Source organism: Nyctibius grandis, chromosome 4 (genome assembly GCF_013368605.1).
Source record: "Nyctibius grandis isolate bNycGra1 chromosome 4, bNycGra1.pri, whole genome shotgun sequence".
In the NCBI taxonomy this organism is placed as follows: domain Eukaryota; kingdom Metazoa; phylum Chordata; class Aves; order Nyctibiiformes; family Nyctibiidae; genus Nyctibius; species Nyctibius grandis.
In genome coordinates, this window is record NC_090661.1 from 18,779,409 (window position 1) to 18,799,343 (window position 19,935).

The window sequence follows — 19,935 nt, forward strand, 5'->3', positions numbered from 1 at the left end:
CTCAACAGGTTCAGACGATTCACAGTCACCGTGGCGGATCATGGTTTTTTTTGCTGTAAGGTTTGCAGTTTGTAGCTTCATAGAAAGAGGGGGAAAAAAGGTATACTTAAAATCTCTAGTTCAGAGCTAAATGAATGCTAAAAGAATTTCAAAGTGCATGATGTCTGATTATTGATAATCTGCAGTATATGGCAGTTGCGGGGGGATGCTGTGTAACATATCTGGAGTTTTCAGCTATTCTTTGATCTCAACTGTACGATGTCTTTGGAAGATAATGCAGAGGCTTGAGCATTGGTGGTTTGAGTTGTGGTATTCAGTATCAGGAAAACAAATTTGCTTTTTCCTTTTGAATAAATAGTGAAACACGAGGTCTTGATAAAGAGAATAAGTGAAAACTGGGGGAGTGAAGAATCCTTCCATCCACTCAAAGATAGAAGTTGAATACAACACTCTTCAGTCAGAAAACATGAACATAGCATTACTTACGTTTACATATTTTGCAGCAGCCATCGGTAGTAGTCTCTGCTTCATCCTTTGCAAAAGTACAGAAGAAGGATTTGTATTAATGCATAGATGACAATCATGAGTAAGAATATGAGTTAGCATTACTGACACTGGGCAGAAGGCTCCTCTGTGATGAACACTGAATGAAATGATGGATAACTTACTGTCCCCACCATAGAAGTCTCAAATCCTTGTAGTCTCATGTAAAAATACTAAGCTTTTCTTGTTACTAACATTACAGCAAGATTAATTTCGTTCTTAAGACATCCCTGCAACTTCAGTGAAAGTGATCTTTTGTATTCTTCTTTGCCCCTCCTTGTTCTTTTAACTGCATTCAATCAATGAAGAATTGATTAAAACTTACAGGATCGCACTCTCCTGGGTTGTACTCGGGACATACTCTTTTAGTTTGGACTGCAACAAACTGATCTTCAATTTTTTCACATTTGTAATAGCTGCAATTATTGAGTGGCAGGATCTCATCAACCTAAGATTTTATAAGAAAAGCAAACAATTATTTTTTTTTGTTGTGATCAAGTATAGTATGATTACTTCAAAAATGTCTTAGCTAATTAAGTTCTTGCACCTCAAAGATTCTCAGATGCTTCTGAACTTCTGCCAAGTGGCAAAAGCGAAATTTTGCAAACTGTGACTAGCTTGAAAGTTTAAATCCTGGATCTTAACACTCAGACCACAGATTAGAAACCATTGCCCAGTTAACCACACATATCAAGAATTTGTTATTCCAAGTAAGTGTTCAACTAGTGAAACACTTGAAAAAGTGAGTCAGTTGGCAGCAGCAGCGACAGCAGCGGCAGCGGCGGCAGCAAATGAGGTGAGTGCGGGGCGAGGGTGAGATCGGGCTGTACCGGGCGGTTTTCATACGTTGGGCCCCCCAAGCAGCAGCCCCGAGCTGCTTCCCCCTGGACCCGGAAGTTCCCGGCAATGAATCAGGAGAGGAGGGGGCGTAGCACCACCCCTTGTTGATCGGGTGATAAAGAGCCTCTGGGAGGACAGGGACTAGTCCCTGCCCAGAGGGCAGAGGGGGAGTCAGCAGTGACTGTGTGTGTCCCAGGGCGGGGCAGGCCACAGCCGTTTGCAGCTCGTTGGGGAGGACGCTGACTCCCTCCCAGTGCACAAGGCGAGGAAGGCGCCAAGGAGCTGTGAACCAGGGGTGTCACCAGCAGGTATTTCCCAGCTCCGTGAAAGAACAATGGTCTTCACCCGGTGGAAGAAGACCAAAATGTATGTGGGAACCCAGACAGAGCTCCCACGGAAGGAGGCAATGGTGCAGGTTGCAGGCTGCAGGGAATGCTACAGTGTCTCTGTGGGGACAGGGGGCTGTGTGCACTGTGAGCAGGTAGATGATCTGCTCGGCCGAGCGGCACAGCTGCAAAGCCAGGTTGAAAGGCTTCAAGCCGAAGTAGAAAGGCTTAGGAGAATTCGGGAGGCTGAAATGGAGATAGACTGGTGGAGCCAGGCTCTGCCCTCTCTGCAACAAAAATGGGAGAACCTGCCAGAGAGCTCCCAGGATCGAGGGACCCCTGTACTCTGCCCCTCTCAGGTGGAAAACAATAACCTAGAGGAAAGGAGTGAGTGGAGGCAAGTCTATGGCCGTGGCAAAAGGCGAGGACCCTCCTTGCCTACCTCGCCTCCACAGGTGCCTCTGAGCAATAGATATGAAGCCCTAGTGGAATACACAGTCCAATGGGGATGTGGTGGAGAGGCAACCTATATCAGAGGTCCCACCACAGTCAGAAAAACCTGACAGGTGTATAGCTACCTCGTCCACAAGGAAGAGGAGAAGAGTTTTAGTGGTTGGAGACTCCTTCCTAAAGGGAACTGAGGGCCCAATAGGCAGAGCTGACCCCCATCACAGGGAGGTCTGCAGTCTGCCTGGAGCCCGAATCAGGGATATCACCAGGAAACTCCCCAGCCTGGTGAAGGCCACAGACTACTACCCCCTGCTGATCTTCCAGACAGGTGGGGAAGAAGCTGCATCCCGTAGTCTGAGGGGGATGAAGAAAGACTACAAGGCCCTAGGACGGTTGGTGAAAGAGTCTGGGGCACAAGTTGTTTTCTCCTCCCTCCTTCCATTTTCAGGTGATGACGTGGGATGGAATAGTAGGATTCTCTCTATAAATGCCTGGCTACGAGACTGGTGCTACAGGCAGGGCTTTGGGTTCTTTGATAATGGCTGGTTTTATAAGACACCAGGCGTGACCGTAATACATGGGAAAGGTTTATGTCGTAGGGGCAAAAGGGTTCTGGGACAGGAATTAGCAGGGCTCATTCAGAGAGCTTTAAACTTGATTCAAAGGGGGATGGGGTAGTAGCTGGGCTTGCACCACTGGGGCAACGCTCTAGTGTTGAGGTAGACCAGGAGGCCTCCCATCCCCCTGGGGTGAAATCGGTGTGCTCAGCTCGCTCCCTGAAATGCCTGTGCACCAATGCACGCAGCATGGGGAATAAACAAGAGGAGTTAGAAATCCGTGTTCGGTCGGGGGGCTATGATCTAGTGGCAATTACAGAGACTTGGTGGGACACCTCGCATGACTGGAATGTGGTCATGGATGGCTATGTCCTGTTCAGGAAAGACAGGCCACTAAGGAGAGGTGGTGGAGTTGCTCTTTATGTGAGTGAGCAGCTAGAATGTATCGAGTTCTGTCCAGGGGTGGATCAGGAGCGAGTTGAGAGTTTGTGGGTGTGAATTAAGGGGCAGGCTGGCAGGGGTGATACTGTTGTGGGTGTCTATTACAGGCCACCGGATCAGGATGAGGAGGGTGATGAGGCCTTCTACAGGCAGCTGAGAGCAGTCTCGCAATTACAGGGCCTGGTTGTCATAGGGGATTTCAACTACCCTGATATTTGCTGGGAGGCCTACTCAGCCAGCCATCCTCAGTCCAGGAGGTTCCTCCAGTGCATTGATGATAACTTTCTGATGCAAACGGTGGATGAGCCAACTAGGAGAGGAGCGCTGCCAGATCTTATCCTCACTAACAAGGAGGGTCTGGTTGAAGAGGTGAAGGTTGAGGGCAGCCTTGTTGTAGTGACCATGAGATGGTAGAGTTCAGGATCTCATGTGGCAGGAACAGAATAGCTAGCAGAATCACAACCCTGGACTTCAGGAGGGCCAACTTTGGCCTTTTCAAGCAATTGCTAGGGGAAATCCCATGGGACAGGGTACTAGAAGGTAAGGGGGCCCAACATAGTTGGTTAGCATTCAAGGACTGCTTCTTCCAAGCTCAAGATCAGAGCATCCCAACAAGTAGGAAGTCAAGGAAGGGTACCAGGAGACCTGCATGGTTAAACAGGGAACTGCTGGGCAAACTCAAGTGGAAGAAGATGGTGTACAGATCATGGAAGGAGGGGCTGGCCACTTGGGAGGAATATAAGTCTGTTGTCAGAGGATGTAGGGAAGCAACTAGGAAAGCTAAGGCCTCCTTGGAATTAAACCTTGCAAGAGAGGTCAAGGACAACAGAAAGGGCTTCTTCAAATACATTGCAGGTAAAGCCAACACTAGAGGCAATGTAGGCCCACTGATGAATGAGGTGGAGGTCCTGGAGACAGAGGATAAAAAGAAGGCGGAGTTACTGAATGCCTTCTTTGCCTCTGTCTATACTGCTGGAGGCTGTCCTGAGGAGCCCCGGACCCCTGAGGCCCCAGAAGAAGTCAGGATAGAGGAGGAATCTGTCTTGGTTGATGAGGTCTGGGTCAGGGACCAATTAAGCAACCTGGACGTCCATAAATCCATGGGCCCTGATGGGATGCACCCGCGGGTGCTGAGGGAGCTGGAGGAAGTCATTGCTAGGCCACTCTCCATCATCTTTGCTAAGTCGTGGGCAACGGGAGAGGTGCCTGAGGACTGGAGGAAAGCGAATGTCACTCCAGTCTTCAAAAAGGGCAAGAAGGAGGACCCGGGTAACTATAGACCGGTCAGCCTCACCTCCATCCCCGGAAAGTTGATGGAACAACTTGTCCTTGGTGCTGTCTCTAGGCACATCAAGGATAGGGGGATCATTAGGGGCACTCAGCATGGCTTCACCAAGGGGAAGTCATGCTTAACCAACTTGATAGCCTTTTATGAGGACATAACCCGGTGGATAGATGATGGTAAAGCTGTGGATGTGGTCTATCTCGATTTCAGTAAAGCGTTTGACACGGTCTCCCACAGCATCCTCGCAGCTAAACTGAGGAAGTGTGGTCTGGATGATCGGGTAGTGAGGTGGATTGTGAACTGGCTGAAGGAAAGAAGCCAGAGAGTGGTGGTCAATGGGACAGAGTCCAGTTGGAGGTCTGTGTCTAGCGGAGTCCCTCAAGGGTCGGTACTGGGACCAGTTCTATTCGATATATTCATTAATGACTTGGATGAGTGAACAGAGTGCGCTGTCAGCAAGTTCGCTGATGACACAAAACTGGGAGGAGTGGCTGACATGCCGGAAGGCTGCGCAGCCATTCAGAGAGACCTAGACAGGCTGGAGAGTTGGGCGGGGAGAAACTTAATGAAATATAACAAGGGCAAGTGTAGAGTCCTGCATCTGGGCAAGAACAACCCCATGTATGAGTACAAGTTGGGGACAGACCTGTTGGAGACCAGCGTAGGGGAAAGGGACCTGGGGGTCCTAGTGGACAACAGGATGACCATGAGCCAGCAGTGTGCCCTTGTGGCCAAGAAGGCCAATGGCATCCTGGGGTGTATTAGAAGGGGTGTGGTTAGCAGGTCAAGAGAGGTTCTCCTCCCCCTCTACTCTGCCCTGGTGAGGCCGCATCTGGAGTATTGTGTCCAGTTCTGGGCCCCTCAGTTCAAGAAGGACAGGGAACTGCTAGAGAGAGTCCAGTGCAGAGCCACGAAGATGATTAAGGGAGTGGAACATCTCCCTTATGAGGAGAGGCTGAGGGAGCTGGGTCTCTTTAGCTTAGAGAAGAGGAGACTGAGGGGTGACCTCATTAATGTTTATAAATATGTAAAGGGCAAGTGTCATGAGGATGGAGCCAGGCTCTTCTCAGTGACATCCCTTGACAGGACAAGGGGCAATGGGTGCAAGCTGGAGCACAGGAGGTTCCACTTAAATATGAGGAAAAACTTCTTTACGGTGAGGGTGACCGAACACTGGAACAGGCTGCCCAGAGAGGTTGTGGAGTCTCCTTCTCTGGAGACATTCAAAACCCGCCTGGACACGTTCCTGTGTGATATGGTCTAGGTAATCCTGCTCCGGCAGGGGGATTGGACTAGATGATCTTTCGAGGTCCCTTCCAATCCCTAACATTCTGTGATTCTGTGATTCTGTGATTCTGTAATTCAGAAAACTGGTGTGTTGTTTTCAGAGTAACTTCAGTATTAATTAGATTTTTACTAGTAAGGGACATGAGGTGACTCTTAGCTGTTCTAACCTGTATTGGCTAACAGAGAGATCTGAAAATGAAAGGAATACTTACATTGAGCACGCGAACAGTGTTGTTACTTAGTTTGACTTTGCAAGCTACTTCAATACACTTCCCACAGCACTCTCCATCCTCAGTCATATATTGATGACCCTACTCATAAAGAGATGAAAGAGAAAGTATGTTGAATTGGTAACAGAGAACTCTAGTCTTCCTGTAATTGAGGGCTGAGTGGGAAGCCTAGAGAATCTGAACTCACCAGTGGGCAAGATGTTTCGCATTGAAGTGTTTCACAATGCACCATATTTGCTGTAGTCACTGGATCTTTCTCAGAACTGCAGGTACATTTCTTACATGAATTGATTACTGTTGACATTCCAACCTGGAAGACAGAAAAAAAAATCAAATGGCAACAGTTTCTATATAATGTATGGGCAGATTTGAAAGCATTGCGGAGAACCATTAAGGTTGCTGAAATGTAAGTGTGACTGGGTCGTTCAACTCTTCGAATATAAAGTTGTTTGGCTTTATGCCTTGCAAGAAAGCACACGTTAAGAGGAAACTAAATGAAGCAATATAAAAGTGAAAAGTAAATTAATAAAATGCAGGTAAGACTAGTTTGTATTGCCTCGTTATTTTACCAGCTTTTTAATGCTCCATTTAAGAATTTTTTCCCTGTAATTCATGTTCAGTGTTTATAAAACTATTATCATATACAAATGGAGATTAAAATAATTTGATACATATGCAGGTACTTAAGAAGAGATTCAAGTTTACACATGGATTTTAGTCTTTCTGAAATGCATCCCCAAAAGGCTTCAGTGTTAATGTTTAAATTTTGACTAAATTACCTAAGTACCAATTTTAGCAAAAGATTTATATATCAATTAAAGCAAAAATCCCAGCTGTATTTGTGAAGGTCCTCTGGGCTTATTTCAAAGAGTGGTTGAATTTGGGCTATTTGTCAGCTCGTTTGGAAAGCTCATTAATTCCAGAAATGTGAGAAAATATATCACTGAAAATGGTACATTCTTGTTTTATGTTACATGTTGAGGAACTCTTGTGTGACAATTTCGTTTTTGACATTAGAAAAAAAATAACTTCCAGTTAAGGACTAGAGGTAAAAAAACATGTCCTGGGACAAGAACTTTCTCAAAGGCTTATTTTGGTAGAAAGGGTGTACATTTCATGTCCATCGATATACCAATATAAGTATAACTTTCTTACCGAGTACATTGTACCGTTAATCACACAGGTGTTAGGTACTCGTTCTGAAAAATAAACAAAAAATAATTCTGGAGTAAACTCAAATTGTGAGATTTCCTGAGAAGTCAAGTTGTCATAAAGTTTTGTTAGTAACACAGAGATTATGGAAAATTGAATTCAATCACCCTTACATGCTTAGACCTCATATTTAGTATAGCTGGATGTTTAAGTAAAGTTTCATCTTTGAAATTAAGTAAAGTTTCATCTTTGAAATTATCTAGAAGAGTTGAGGAGGAATGGCTTCAAACTCAAGCTATGTATGAAAACTCCCTTTTTTGCCCTTTCAATATCAGATTCACTTCACATTAAATTAGTTCTTTCCTCTTTGAACCCTGGGAGTCCAGTAACCTTCAAAGATGCCTTTGTTATTGGTTCTTCATGACCTCTCAGAACATGGCTTGGATGGAAGATTGACTGTAAGTGGAGAAAAAATACTCTTACTGCAGTAATATAAATAATTTGACAACATGGTAGAGCCCATTCAAGTCTTTCACAGAACTACTTCAAACTTGGCTGTTCCTTTGTTTTGACTTTCCTTTTCCGGGCTTAATTTATGGCTACCTTTTTTTTTTTATTCTTTTGCATAAATATATGGGTATGAAATATACATATATAAAAATTTATGTATATAAATAAACATATATAACTTGGATTTCTAAATGTTCATGACCATTCAACAACAGTGTAAGTATAATTATTTTTTTCGTACATTGACAATTCTGTTATTGATTACAAATCACTTTGCATTATTGCTTCATGTTACTTGCTTTTGTAGTTAACTGTTAAGATTTCTGCTGGCTTTTTCTTATGTTTATGCATCTTAGTTTATCTACAGGTAGGCTAATGTTAATGTGCTCCAATGTTGCATTAATAACATTAAATAAAATGCATTAATAACATTTATGAATACAGATACAGACATAGTTGTGCTACATAGACCACTTCAAGGTTCTAAATATTATCCTGCTCTCCCACCCATTCCAGTTCTTTTAGCTAACTTCACTGAAAGTAATATTTTGTTTTTAAATAAACTTCTGATGCACATTTAGCCAAAAATTGATGCATGTTCACTGAGCCAGACAATTTAAGGAAAGTTTTGCTGTTATCGTGATACATGAAGAACTTGCTTAACAGAGTGCAAATGTAATTTACCAGAGTGTGTAGCTTGGTATTCATATATGTATTTTTAATACTTACCACATATAAGTTCAGGACAACATGGGTCTTTTGGTGGCAGTACAGGCATGGAAACAAATCCTACGTCACAAACTGGTGTCTGAATTGTTTGGCATAAGAGCGGCTGGCATTGTACGGTAGCAGTGAGGGGGTCACAGACACACTTCTGGCATTCACTTATCCAGTTCTCTCCAAGCTGAAAATATGTAAATAATTTGTTCTTAAGTGCTCTCGCACCCTAGTTATACTGTTCCAGCTTGAGATAGACTCTCAAAATTGGTAGGGAGTTCAGATTAGAGTTTTCTTAGCATATGATTTCAGGCCTCAAGAGCAGGCAAGATGAGAATCACAGAATTTTCTTCTGTGTAGAAAGGATGAGATTTTAACACTTTCACAGCTGGTCTACTTATTTCTATGACATTTAAATGTCTTTTAATAAAAAAAAAGTCTCTGTCATGGTATTAGTGAGCTTTTCCATCTCCAGATTACTTAAAAGCCTGGTAATGCCGGATTGAAGAATTGTGCACTATCAGGTAATTTTTAACATGACCAACTTTGTTATTGAAATACATACAAGTTGATTTGAATTGGCTATTAGAGGACAGAAATTGGGCTGGTTTTGCAATGGTGATATATTAGAAAACAACAAGAGGAACCACCTTTCGTGGAGGATTGACATCAGTACAGTTTCTTTCTACTGAAGTTGTGAGGGATGTTGCTGAGGTTGGTGAAACAGAAGAAAATATACGTTCTGTGGATGAGGCGGCTTGTGTTGTAGTTTCTGAGGTGACTGAAGTGAAAGGAGTTGTCGAAGGACATGGCCCCTGGAATGGGTCGATTTCACATTCCTTGCTGCAAAGTGCATAAAAATTACAGCCAGCCCTATCTGTTCTGTTGTATACCACTTCCCCTGTAGAGAAAAATTGAAGGAGGAATTAAAAGACCAATGAAAATACTTAGGGAAAAAAACCAAGAAAATATTGTGAAAATAAAAAATGTATTTGTGTAGAAAAATTTCTATGCTTAGCTGAAAATGACTGGTTATTTTTAATTGAATAAAGTATTAAGAGTTTATATTGTTTATCAAAATTTTTATAACCATAAAATTAGGCACTTACCAGGAGAAAAAATTTTGCCAAACACATGACAAAAACATGGAGTTGTTCTGCTTGATGTAACATGTGTACTTGCTTCTGTTGTGACAGATGTGCTGGGGGAAGAACTGAAGATGGCAGAAGTGCTTGTTGTAACATGACTTGACTGTGATGTACCAGTTGTAGCTACTGTTGAGCACAAGACATACTTTAGTTTGCAGCACAGGATTTTGATCTCATAATTTTAACATATTTGAGAGGACTGTTCGACATTACGGCAAATCAAGCCAACATTTTTGTTGTATTCAACTATTTGACCTACTGCTAGGTGGAGATTGCAGAAATCCTTTAGCTCTACGCTGAATATTATCTGGGAATTGGCAAGACTTACGACATTTAGCTCTAATGTTTTCAAAGGTTTCAAAGACACCACTGTCTACCTTGAGCTCAGGGTAAGTAATATCAGGCTATGGGGACCACTCACACACTTATCTAACACAGATGCTAGTAGCAGAGGGACAGATAGATGAAAAAGTGTTTTATGTTGTGGGAGAAATAGGGATGAGAGTGGAAGAAGTCACAGGATACAATAATATCCGTGTCATTCTACTGAAATAGATGTTTGCAACCTTTCCAGAGGTAGACAGTGACATACTGGGGCTGCATATGGTGGTGAAACCTGTGGGAAAAACAGAGGTGGAAGTACTTTGTCCAGCAGCAGAAACATATATTGGAAGAATACCTGTACTGCCTATGGTGCTTGTAATTCTTGACTGGGGAAGAGTGGAGATGGTAGTGGGTGGTGTCGGAGTCTGGGTTGCCACAGTGGAAGTTTCTGCTGGAACAGATGTGGCTCTGGATGTTGTGGTGCTTCCCATGGTGGTCCTGGATGTGCTGGCAGTGCTACCAACTGAGGCTGGCACTGTTGGTGTGGGTATGATGATGGTTGTTGTGCCTTCAGTTGGAGGGGGAGATGTCTTGGTGGTGCTGGCTGTGCTGGTGGTAGTGATGATGGTTGTGCCTTGTGTTGGTGGGGCAGTGGTACTGGGGATAACTGTGGTGGTCCTTATTTTGGTTTCGAGGACAGTGGAGGCAGTAGTGGGTGATGTTGAAGTCTGGATTGCCACAGTGGAGGTTTCTGCTGGAGCAGATGTGGCTGTGGATATTGTGGTGCTTCCTGCGGTGCTCCTGGAGGTGCTAGAAGTGCTACTGGCTGAGGTGGGCACTGTTGGTGTGGGTTTGATGACGGTCGTGCCTTCTGTTGGAGGGTGAGATGTCTTGGTGGTGCTGGCCCTGCTGGTGGTAGTGATGATGGTTGTTCCTTGTGTTGGTGGGGCAGTGGTAGTAGGGAGAATCATGGTGCCAACAGTGGTTCTTATTTTGGTTTCGAGGACAGTGGAGGCAGTAGTGGGTGATGTTGAAGTCTGGATTGCCACAGTGGAGGTTTCTGCTGGAGCAGATGTGGCTGTGGATGTTGTGCTTCCTGCAGTGGTCCTGGAGGTGCTGATAGTGCTACTGGCTGAGGTGGGCACTGTTGGTGTGGGTTTGATGATGGTTGTTGTTCCTTCTGTTGGAGGGGGAGAGGTCTTGGTGGTGCTGGCTGTGCTGGTGGTAGTGATGATGGTTGTGCCTTGTGTTGGTGGGGCAGTGGTACTGGGGACAACCGTGATGCCAGTGGTGGTTTTTACTTTGGGTTCAGTGACAGTGGAGGTAGTAGTGGGTGATGTTGAAGTCTGGATTGCCACAGTGGAGGTTTCTGCTGGAGCAGATGTGGCTGTGGATGTTGTGGTGCTTCCTGTGGTGGTCGTGGAGGTGCTGGCAGTGCTACTGGCTGAGGTTGGCACCGCTGGTGTGGGTGTAATTATGGTCGTGCCTTCAGTTGGAGGGTGAGATGTCTTGGTGATGCTGGCCCTGCTGGTGGTAGTGATGATGGTTGTTCCTTGTGTTGGTGGGGCAGCAGTACTGGGGACAATCGTGATGCCAGCAGTGGTTGTCATTTTTGGCTGGGGGACGGTGGAGGCAGTAGTTTGTGGTGCTGGAGTTTGGGTTGCTATGGTGGAGGTTCCTTCAGGAGAGCCTGCAGTGGAGAAGGCTGTAGTGGTGCCTGGGGGTGCTGCCGTTGTCTGGCAGTGTTTACGGTCACAGCACAGCACCTTGATCTCATAGTCAAAACACATGGGGTACTTTCTGATCTGATCCTTATTTCTGCACACAAACCCAGTTTCAAGGCTGCACTCAAATTTCTGTCCCAGTTTGTCCAGACTCCTGGAAGGATAATCTTTAGCACGGCACTTGATGTCCTGTGGTTTGTCGCACAGTTCATACCCAGCTGCTCGGATTTTTGCAAACGTCTCTGTGTCTCCGTTTTGGCTACCAGGGCTAGGGGAATCTAAGTTAAACCACTGCGTCCAGGCACAGCGCTGCTGGCAAATGTTTCCCGTGGTCTTGGAGGTGCTGGCAGTGATGGTGGCTGCTGAGGTGGGTGCTGTTGGTGTGGGTATGATTGTGGCTGTGCCTTCTGTCGGAAGGGTAGGAGTCTTGGTGGTGCTGGCCGTGCTGGTGGTAGTGATGATAGTTGTGCCTTGTGTTGGTGGGGCAGTGGTACTGGGGACAACCGTGGTGCCAGTGGTGGTCTTTATTTTGGTTTCGAGGACAGTGGAGGTAGTAGTGGGTGATGTTGAAGTCTGGGTTGCCACAGTGGAGGTTTCTGCTGGAGCAGACGTGGCTGTGGACATTGTGGTGCTTGCTGTGGTGGTTGTGGAGGTGCCGGCAGTAGTACTGGCTGAGGTTGGCACTGTTGGTGTGGGTGTGATGATGGTTGTTGTGCCTTCAGTTGGAGGGGGAGATGTCTTGGTGGTGCTGGCCGTGCTGGTGGTAGTGATGATGGTCGTGCCTTGTGTTGGTGGGGCAGTGGTACTGGGGACAACCGTGGTGCCAGTGGTGGTCTTTATTTTGGTTTCGAGGACAGTGGAGGCAGTAGTGGGTGATGTTGAAGCCTGGGTTGCCACAGTGGAGGTTTCTGCTGGAGCAGACGTGGCTGTGGACATTGTGGTGCTTGCTGTGGTGGTTGTGGAGGTGCCGGCAGTAGTACTGGCTGAGGTTGGCACTGTTGGTGTGGGTGTGATGATGGTTGTTGTGCCTTCAGTTGGAGGGGGAGATGTCTTGGTGGTGCTGGCCGTGCTGGTGGTAGTGATGATGGTTGTGCCTTGTGTTGGTGGGGCAGTGGTACTGGGGACAACCGTGGTGCCAGTGGTGGTCTTTATTTTGGTTTCGAGGACAGTGGAGGCAGTAGTGGGTGATGTTGAAGCCTGGGTTGCCACAGTGGAGGTTTCTGCTGGAGCAGACGTGGCTGTGGACATTGTGGTGCTTGCTGTGGTGGTTGTGGAGGTGCCGGCAGTAGTACTGGCTGAGGTTGGCACTGTTGGTGTGGGTGTGATGATGGTTGTTGTGCCTTCAGTTGGAGGGGGAGATGTCTTGGTGGTGCTGGCCGTGCTGGTGGTAGTGATGATGGTTGTGCCTTGTGTTGGTGGGGCAGTGGTACTGGGGACAACCGTGGTGCCAGTGGTGGTCTTTATTTTGGTTTCGAGGACAGTGGAGGCAGTAGTGGGTGATGTTGAAGCCTGGGTTGCCACAGTGGAGGTTTCTGCTGGAGCAGACGTGGCTGTGGACATTGTGGTGCTTGCTGTGGTGGTTGTGGAGGTGCCGGCAGTAGTACTGGCTGAGGTTGGCACTGTTGGTGTGGGTGTGATGATGGTTGTTGTGCCTTCAGTTGGAGGGGGAGATGTCTTGGTGGTGCTGGCCGTGCTGGTGGTAGTGATGATGGTTGTGCCTTGTGTTGGTGGGGCAGTGGTACTGGGGACAACCGTGGTGCCAGTGGTGGTCTTTATTTTGGTTTCGAGGACAGTGGAGGCAGTAGTGGGTGATGTTGAAGTCTGGATTGCCACAGTGGAGGTTTCTGCTGGAGCAGATGTGGCTGTGGATGTTGTGCTTCCTGCAGTGGTCCTGGAGGTGCTGATAGTGCTGATGGCTGAGGTGGGCACTGTTGGTGTGGGTTTGATGATGGTTGTTGTTCCTTCTGTTGGAGGGGGAGAGGTCTTGGTGGTGCTGGCTGTGCTGGTGGTAGTGATGATGGTTGTGCCTTGTGTTGGTGGGGCAGTGGTACTGGGGACAACCGTGATGCCAGTGGTGGTTTTTACTTTGGGTTCAGTGACAGTGGAGGTAGTAGTGGGTGATGTTGAAGTCTGGATTGCCACAGTGGAGGTTTCTGCTGGAGCAGATGTGGCTGTGGATGTTGTGGTGCTTCCTGTGGTGGTCGTGGAGGTGCTGGCAGTGCTACTGGCTGAGGTTGGCACCGCTGGTGTGGGTGTAATTATGGTCGTGCCTTCTGTTGGAGGGTGAGATGTCTTGGTGATGCTGGCCCTGCTGGTGGTAGTGATGATGGTTGTTCCTTGTGTTGGTGGGGCAGCAGTACTGGGGACAATCGTGATGCCAGCAGTGGTTGTCATTTTTGGCTGGGGGACGGTGGAGGCAGTAGTTTGTGGTGCTGGAGTTTGGGTTGCTATGGTGGAGGTTCCTGCAGGAGAGCCTGCGGTGGAGAAGGCTGTAGTGGTGCCTGGGGGTGCTGCCGTTGTCTGGCAGTGTTTACGGTCACAGCACAGCACCTTGATCTCATAGTCAAAACACATGGGGTACTTTCTGATCTGATCCTTATTTCTGCACACAAACCCAGTTTCAAGGCTGCACTCAAATTTCTGTCCCAGTTTGTCCAGACTCCTGGAAGGATAATCTTTAGCACGGCACTTGATGTCCTGTGGTTTGTCGCACAGTTCATACCCAGCTGCTCGGATTTTTGCAAACGTCTCTGTGTCTCCGTTTTGGCTACCAGGGCTAGGGGAATCTAAGTTAAACCACTGCGTCCAGGCACAGCGCTGCTGGCAAATGTTTCCCGTGGTCTTGGAGGTGCTGGCAGTGATGGTGGCTGCTGAGGTGGGTGCTGTTGGTGTGGGTATGATTGTGGCTGTGCCTTCTGTCGGAAGGGTAGGAGTCTTGGTGGTGCTGGCCGTGCTGGTGGTAGTGATGATAGTTGTGCCTTGTGTTGGTGGGGCAGTGGTACTGGGGACAACCGTGGTGCCAGTGGTGGTCTTTATTTTGGTTTCGAGGACAGTGGAGGCAGTAGTGGGTGATGTTGAAGCCTGGGTTGCCACAGTGGAGGTTTCTGCTGGAGCAGACGTGGCTGTGGACATTGTGGTGCTTGCTGTGGTGGTTGTGGAGGTGCCGGCAGTAGTACTGGCTGAGGTTGGCACTGTTGGTGTGGGTGTGATGATGGTTGTTGTGCCTTCAGTTGGAGGGGGAGATGTCTTGGTGGTGCTGGCCGTGCTGGTGGTAGTGATGATGGTTGTGCCTTGTGTTGGTGGGGCAGTGGTACTGGGGACAACCGTGGTGCCAGTGGTGGTCTTTATTTTGGTTTCGAGGACAGTGGAGGCGGTAGTGGGTGATGTTGAAGTCTGGATTGCCACAGTGGAGGTTTCTGCTGGAGCAGATGTGGCTGTGGATGTTGTGGTGCTTCCTGCGGTGCTCCTGGAGGTGCTGGTAGTGCTGCTGGCTGAGGTGGGCACTGTTGGTGTCTGTTTGATGACGGTCGTGCCTTCAGTTGGAGGGGGAGAGGTCTTGGTGGTGCTGGCTGTGCTGGTGGTAGTGATGATGGTTGTGCCTTGTGTTGGTGGGGCAGTGGTAGTAGGGAGAATCGTGGTGCCAACAGTGGTTCTTATTTTGGTTTCGAGGACAGTGGAGGCAGTAGTGGGTGATGTTGAAGTCTGGATTGCCACAGTGGAGGTTTCTGCTGGAGCAGATGTGGCTGTGGATGTTGTGCTTCCTGCAGTGGTCCTGGAGGTGCTGATAGTGCTGATGGCTGAGGTGGGCACTGTTGGTGTGGGTTTGATGATGGTTGTTGTTCCTTCTGTTGGAGGGGGAGATGTCTTGGTGGTGCTGGCTGTGCTGGTGGTAGTGATGATGGTTGTGCCTTGTGTTGGTGGGGCAGTGGGACTGGGGACAACCGTGATGCCAGTGGTGGTTTTTACTTTGGGTTCAGTGACAGTGGAGGTAGTAGTGGGTGATGTTGAAGTCTGGATTGCCACAGTGGAGGTTTCTGCTGGAGCAGATGTGGCTGTGGATGTTGTGGTGCTTCCTGTGGTGGTCGTGGAGGTGCTGGCAGTGCTACTGGCTGAGGTTGGCACCGCTGGTGTGGGTGTAATTATGGTCGTGCCTTCTGTTGGAGGGTGAGATGTCTTGGTGATGCTGGCCCTGCTGGTGGTAGTGATGATGGTTGTTCCTTGTGTTGGTGGGGCAGCAGTACTGGGGACAATCGTGATGCCAGCAGTGGTTGTCATTTTTGGCTGGGGGACGGTGGAGGCAGTAGTTTGTGGTGCTGGAGTTTGGGTTGCTATGGTGGAGGTTCCTGCAGGAGAGCCTGCAGTGGAGAAGGCTGTAGTGGTGCCTGGGGGTGCTGCCGTTGTCTGGCAGTGTTTACGGTCACAGCACAGCACCTTGATCTCATAGTCAAAACACATGGGGTACTTTCTGATCTGATCCTTATTTCTGCACACAAACCCAGTTTCAAGGCTGCACTCAAATTTCTGTCCCAGTTTGTCCAGACTCCTGGAAGGATAATCTTTAGCGCGGCACTTGATGTCCTGTGGTTTGTCGCACAGTTCATACCCAGCTGCTCGGATTTTTGCAAACGTCTCTGTGTCTCCGTTTTGGCTACCAGGGCTAGGGGAATCTAAGTTAAACCACTGCGTCCAGGCACAGCGCTGCTGGCAAATGTTTCCCGTGGTCTTGGAGGTGCTGGCAGTGATGGTGGCTGCTGAGGTGGGTGCTGTTGGTGTGGGTATGATTGTGGCTGTGCCTTCTGTCGGAAGGGTAGGAGTCTTGGTGGTGCTGGCCGTGCTGGTGGTAGTGATGATGGTTGTGCCTTGTGTTGGTGGGGCAGTGGTACTGGGGACAACCGTGGTGCCAGTGGTGGTCTTTATTTTGGTTTCGAGGACAGTGGAGGCAGTAGTGGGTGATGTTGAAGTCTGGATTGCCACAGTGGAGGTTTCTGCTGGAGCAGATGTGGCTGTGGATGTTGTGGTGCTTCCTGTGGTGGTCCTGGAGGTGCTGGCAGTGCTACTGGCTGAGGTTGGCACCGCTGGTGTGGGTGTAATTATGGTCGTGCCTTCTGTTGGAGGGGGAGATGTCTTGGTGATGCTGGCCCTGCTGGTGGTAGTGATGATGGTTGTTCCTTGTGTTGGTGGGGCAGCAGTACTGGGGACAATCGTGATGCCAGTGGTGGTTTTTACTTTGGGTTCAGTGACAGTGGAGGTAGTAGTGGGTGATGTTGAAGTCTGGATTGCCACAGTGGAGGTTTCTGCTGGAGCAGATGTGGCTGTGGATGTTGTGGTGCTTCCTGTGGTGGTCCTGGAGGTGCTGGCAGTGCTACTGGCTGAGGTTGGCACCGCTGGTGTGGGTGTAATTATGGTCGTTCCTTCTGTTGGAGGGGGAGAGGTCTTGGTGGTGCTGGCTGTGCTGGTGGTAGTGATGATGCTTGTGCCTTGTGTTGGTGGGGCAGTGGGACTGGCGACAACTGTGGTGCTAACGGTTGTTGTCATTTTTGGCTGGGGGAGGGTGGAGGCGGTAGTGGGTGTTGCTGGTGTCTGGGTTGCTACAGTCGTGATTTCTGCTGGCGTTGACATTGTCTGGTAACCTGTTGTTAAGACTTGTGATGTCTTTACCGTAACTGAAGTTTCAGTCAGAGGAGTCGTGCTTTCTCTCTCTTTTGGTGACTGTGTAGTTACTTTGGTTTTTTGCGCTTCAGTCTCTCGTTTTTGTGTTGTTGGTTTTGTCTTTGTCTGTAATGTAAATGGTGTTGATTTTACAGTAGTAGTTGTTACAAATTCTTCTGTGGTTCGTGGTGTTGTAGTTTGTATTTCTGAACATGGTATGTATCTGCAGCATGATATTCTGATTTCATAATTATAGCAGCGCTTAGATAGTTGGTCTTTGTTATTGCATATTAATCCTCTGCTTTGACTACATTGTACCGTTTGGTTAAGATTGTTTATTTCTGTATCTGGGTGTTCTTTGGCTCTGCATTGAACAGCATTTGGATTTGTACACACGCTGTATCCTTTATCTCTGAGATTTTCAAATGTTTCATAATCTCCACTGTCGTCTTTGTTTTCAGGCTGTGTAGAGTCATACCATTCTGACCATGCACATACATTCTTCACACATACAGTTGTCACTGGTGTTGCAGTTGTCATTTCTGTAATTAAAGGAAGGAAATATGTCTTGTCTGTTCTTATTAAAGAAAGTGCCATGAAAAAACTATTCATCTTCCATACATTCTAATGTTGTATGTAATATTATATATGTTAATGCAGTATTTTAATTTTAATGAGCTTGCTTTGACAGTCTTGAATTTCATTTCTAAGGTAGGTTTTGATCTTATGCCTGTATTATTTTTCTAATGGTACTTTATGTGGCATTTGTTAAAAAATTGTAGTTAAATATAGCTAATATGATATCCTTTGTGTGGAATGTCAATACATAGGATAGTGTGTTCTCACGATTGCTATAGTATAAGAGGAGGTTTTATTCTCCTTGGTGTTATCTCTGTGCTTATTTATAATTAACTGCATAACCAAACAGGCTTCAAAATATTTTACAGGTTAATGACTTTTCTACTTATTTTAATATTATAATGTGTAATATATTTATAAATATAAAATATATATTTAACACATTTATTTTATATATAATATATTATAATATAGAATGCACAAATACAATATATATGAAATCCATAATCTAATAAGTATTTTCTACTTATTTTAATAAGATTTCTTTTCATATTCTTAGCATCATGAAAATAATCGTGGAATATATACCACTTTCTTCATATGAATATTACATATTAGAAGACTTAAAGTTGAATATTTAGTTCTTGCTGTAGTATTGTATAATATTGTGGAAATATTTCTCACAATTTCTCAGAATTACATGGTCGCTATAATGAGTTAACTGCTAATAATATAGAAGTGTACTGCAGGAGTAGAAAGAAACTGTTTATTTGGTTATTAAATACGATCAGGAAAGGTTCCAAAGAATGGTTTTAGATAATATGAGCATTCCCTCAAAATAGATTTCTTATCTTCAGTTTGCGCTAATGTGGCCAGTAATTTTAAAAATGGCAGTAATTGTCTTTTGTGTTTTCAGAAGTTGGTCTAGAACTAGTCGGGCTTTGTTTGCAAGGAAATGAGGAGATTCTCCAGGGTGTAATGATTAATAAGCTCTATTATTTTTTTCCCCTGGAAAAACCATGGTGAAACAGTGGAGACTGAGTTTGTAAGAAATGCTGTACTCATTTTTACATCCTTGATTATGGTCGTCTTTAGCAACTGAAGCTGACATGAATTTGTGGCTCCAGCAGAAGTCAATAGTTTCAAGTAAAATTATATGCTATTAACTGATGAATAGGCCCTCCCTTTCAGGCAATTTTCAGTCCTTTCCAGAGATTTTTCACTTATTTTAAAGAGTATTCATGCTTACCTGAAGTAGTAGTTGTGGGCTGACTTGTAGAAAATGTAAATGGAGTTGTTGTAAAGATGCCACATTTAAAGATATTTCTGTTTATTGTTCCATTGACGTCACATGTTGCACTGAAACACCATCCAGTCCCATCTGTGGTGTTGTAGATGAGTTCGCCATATTTATAGCTGTTCCCTTCATAAATGCAGTGGCATGCTGTAATTCAGAAGTTGTTTATTGTCAGGCATCTATGAAAAGATAATATCCAGCATTTCATCTTCTTAATAATTCTTCTTAGCTGTCTTACCTTTATCATCAAACTTGCACTGTAAACCTTCTGATGTGCATTCACTGAAATAAAAAACATAAAAACCCAGGTATTTTTTGATTATGAGGTAATTTTATTAGTCATCTTCCTGCCAGATAATAGCATCAAAAGACAGGACACTCTGTTTGTGTTTATTCCTTGAGTGTCCAGTTCATGTTGACTTCTTTTTTTGCCACTGTTTTCCAAAATCTTTCTTTATATTAAACCCAAACTTGTAAATAGAAGTGAAGCTAAACGTCATGTAAAGCTAGAGGTAGAAGTCTTAAGGAAGACTTTCCTTCTTTCCTCCTTATCACTTTCCTTGCATTTGCAATCTTTTCGTACTAAAAAATAGGCTAAAAAGGGAAAGAGTCTAAATACTACAAGCAGTATAAGGCTGTAACAAAATCCTTGGAAGTAGACCCCTATTAGATATCTATACTCCTGGAACAATATTTTTCTTGCCATAAAATGGGAAATAAAGCCTGGTCATAAAGGACTTACTGTTCTTCTTGTATTTTTATGTTGAGGATTTACAACTTAATCAGGAACAAATTCAACAGAACATAAAATCACATAAGAAATTCTTACTACTGATGTAGTAAGAAAACTGGCATTAGATAGTAATGCATTATTTT

At 45.9% G+C, this 19,935-nt stretch overlaps 1 protein-coding gene across 1 annotated transcript in view; it reads right to left on the reverse strand.

Moving 5' to 3' along the window:
* LOC137663157 (mucin-5B-like) overlaps positions 1-19,935 on the reverse strand; it is a 53,797-nt gene that overhangs the window by 586 nt on the left and 33,276 nt on the right. Inside the window, 8 exon segments of the mRNA XM_068400067.1 lie at positions 869-991; positions 5,942-6,040; positions 6,147-6,269; positions 7,115-7,158; positions 9,601-9,747; positions 10,166-17,725; positions 19,012-19,206; positions 19,298-19,341. Coding sequence (XP_068256168.1) covers positions 869-991; positions 5,942-6,040; positions 6,147-6,269; positions 7,115-7,158; positions 9,601-9,747; positions 10,166-17,725; positions 19,012-19,206; positions 19,298-19,341 — 8,335 coding nt within the window.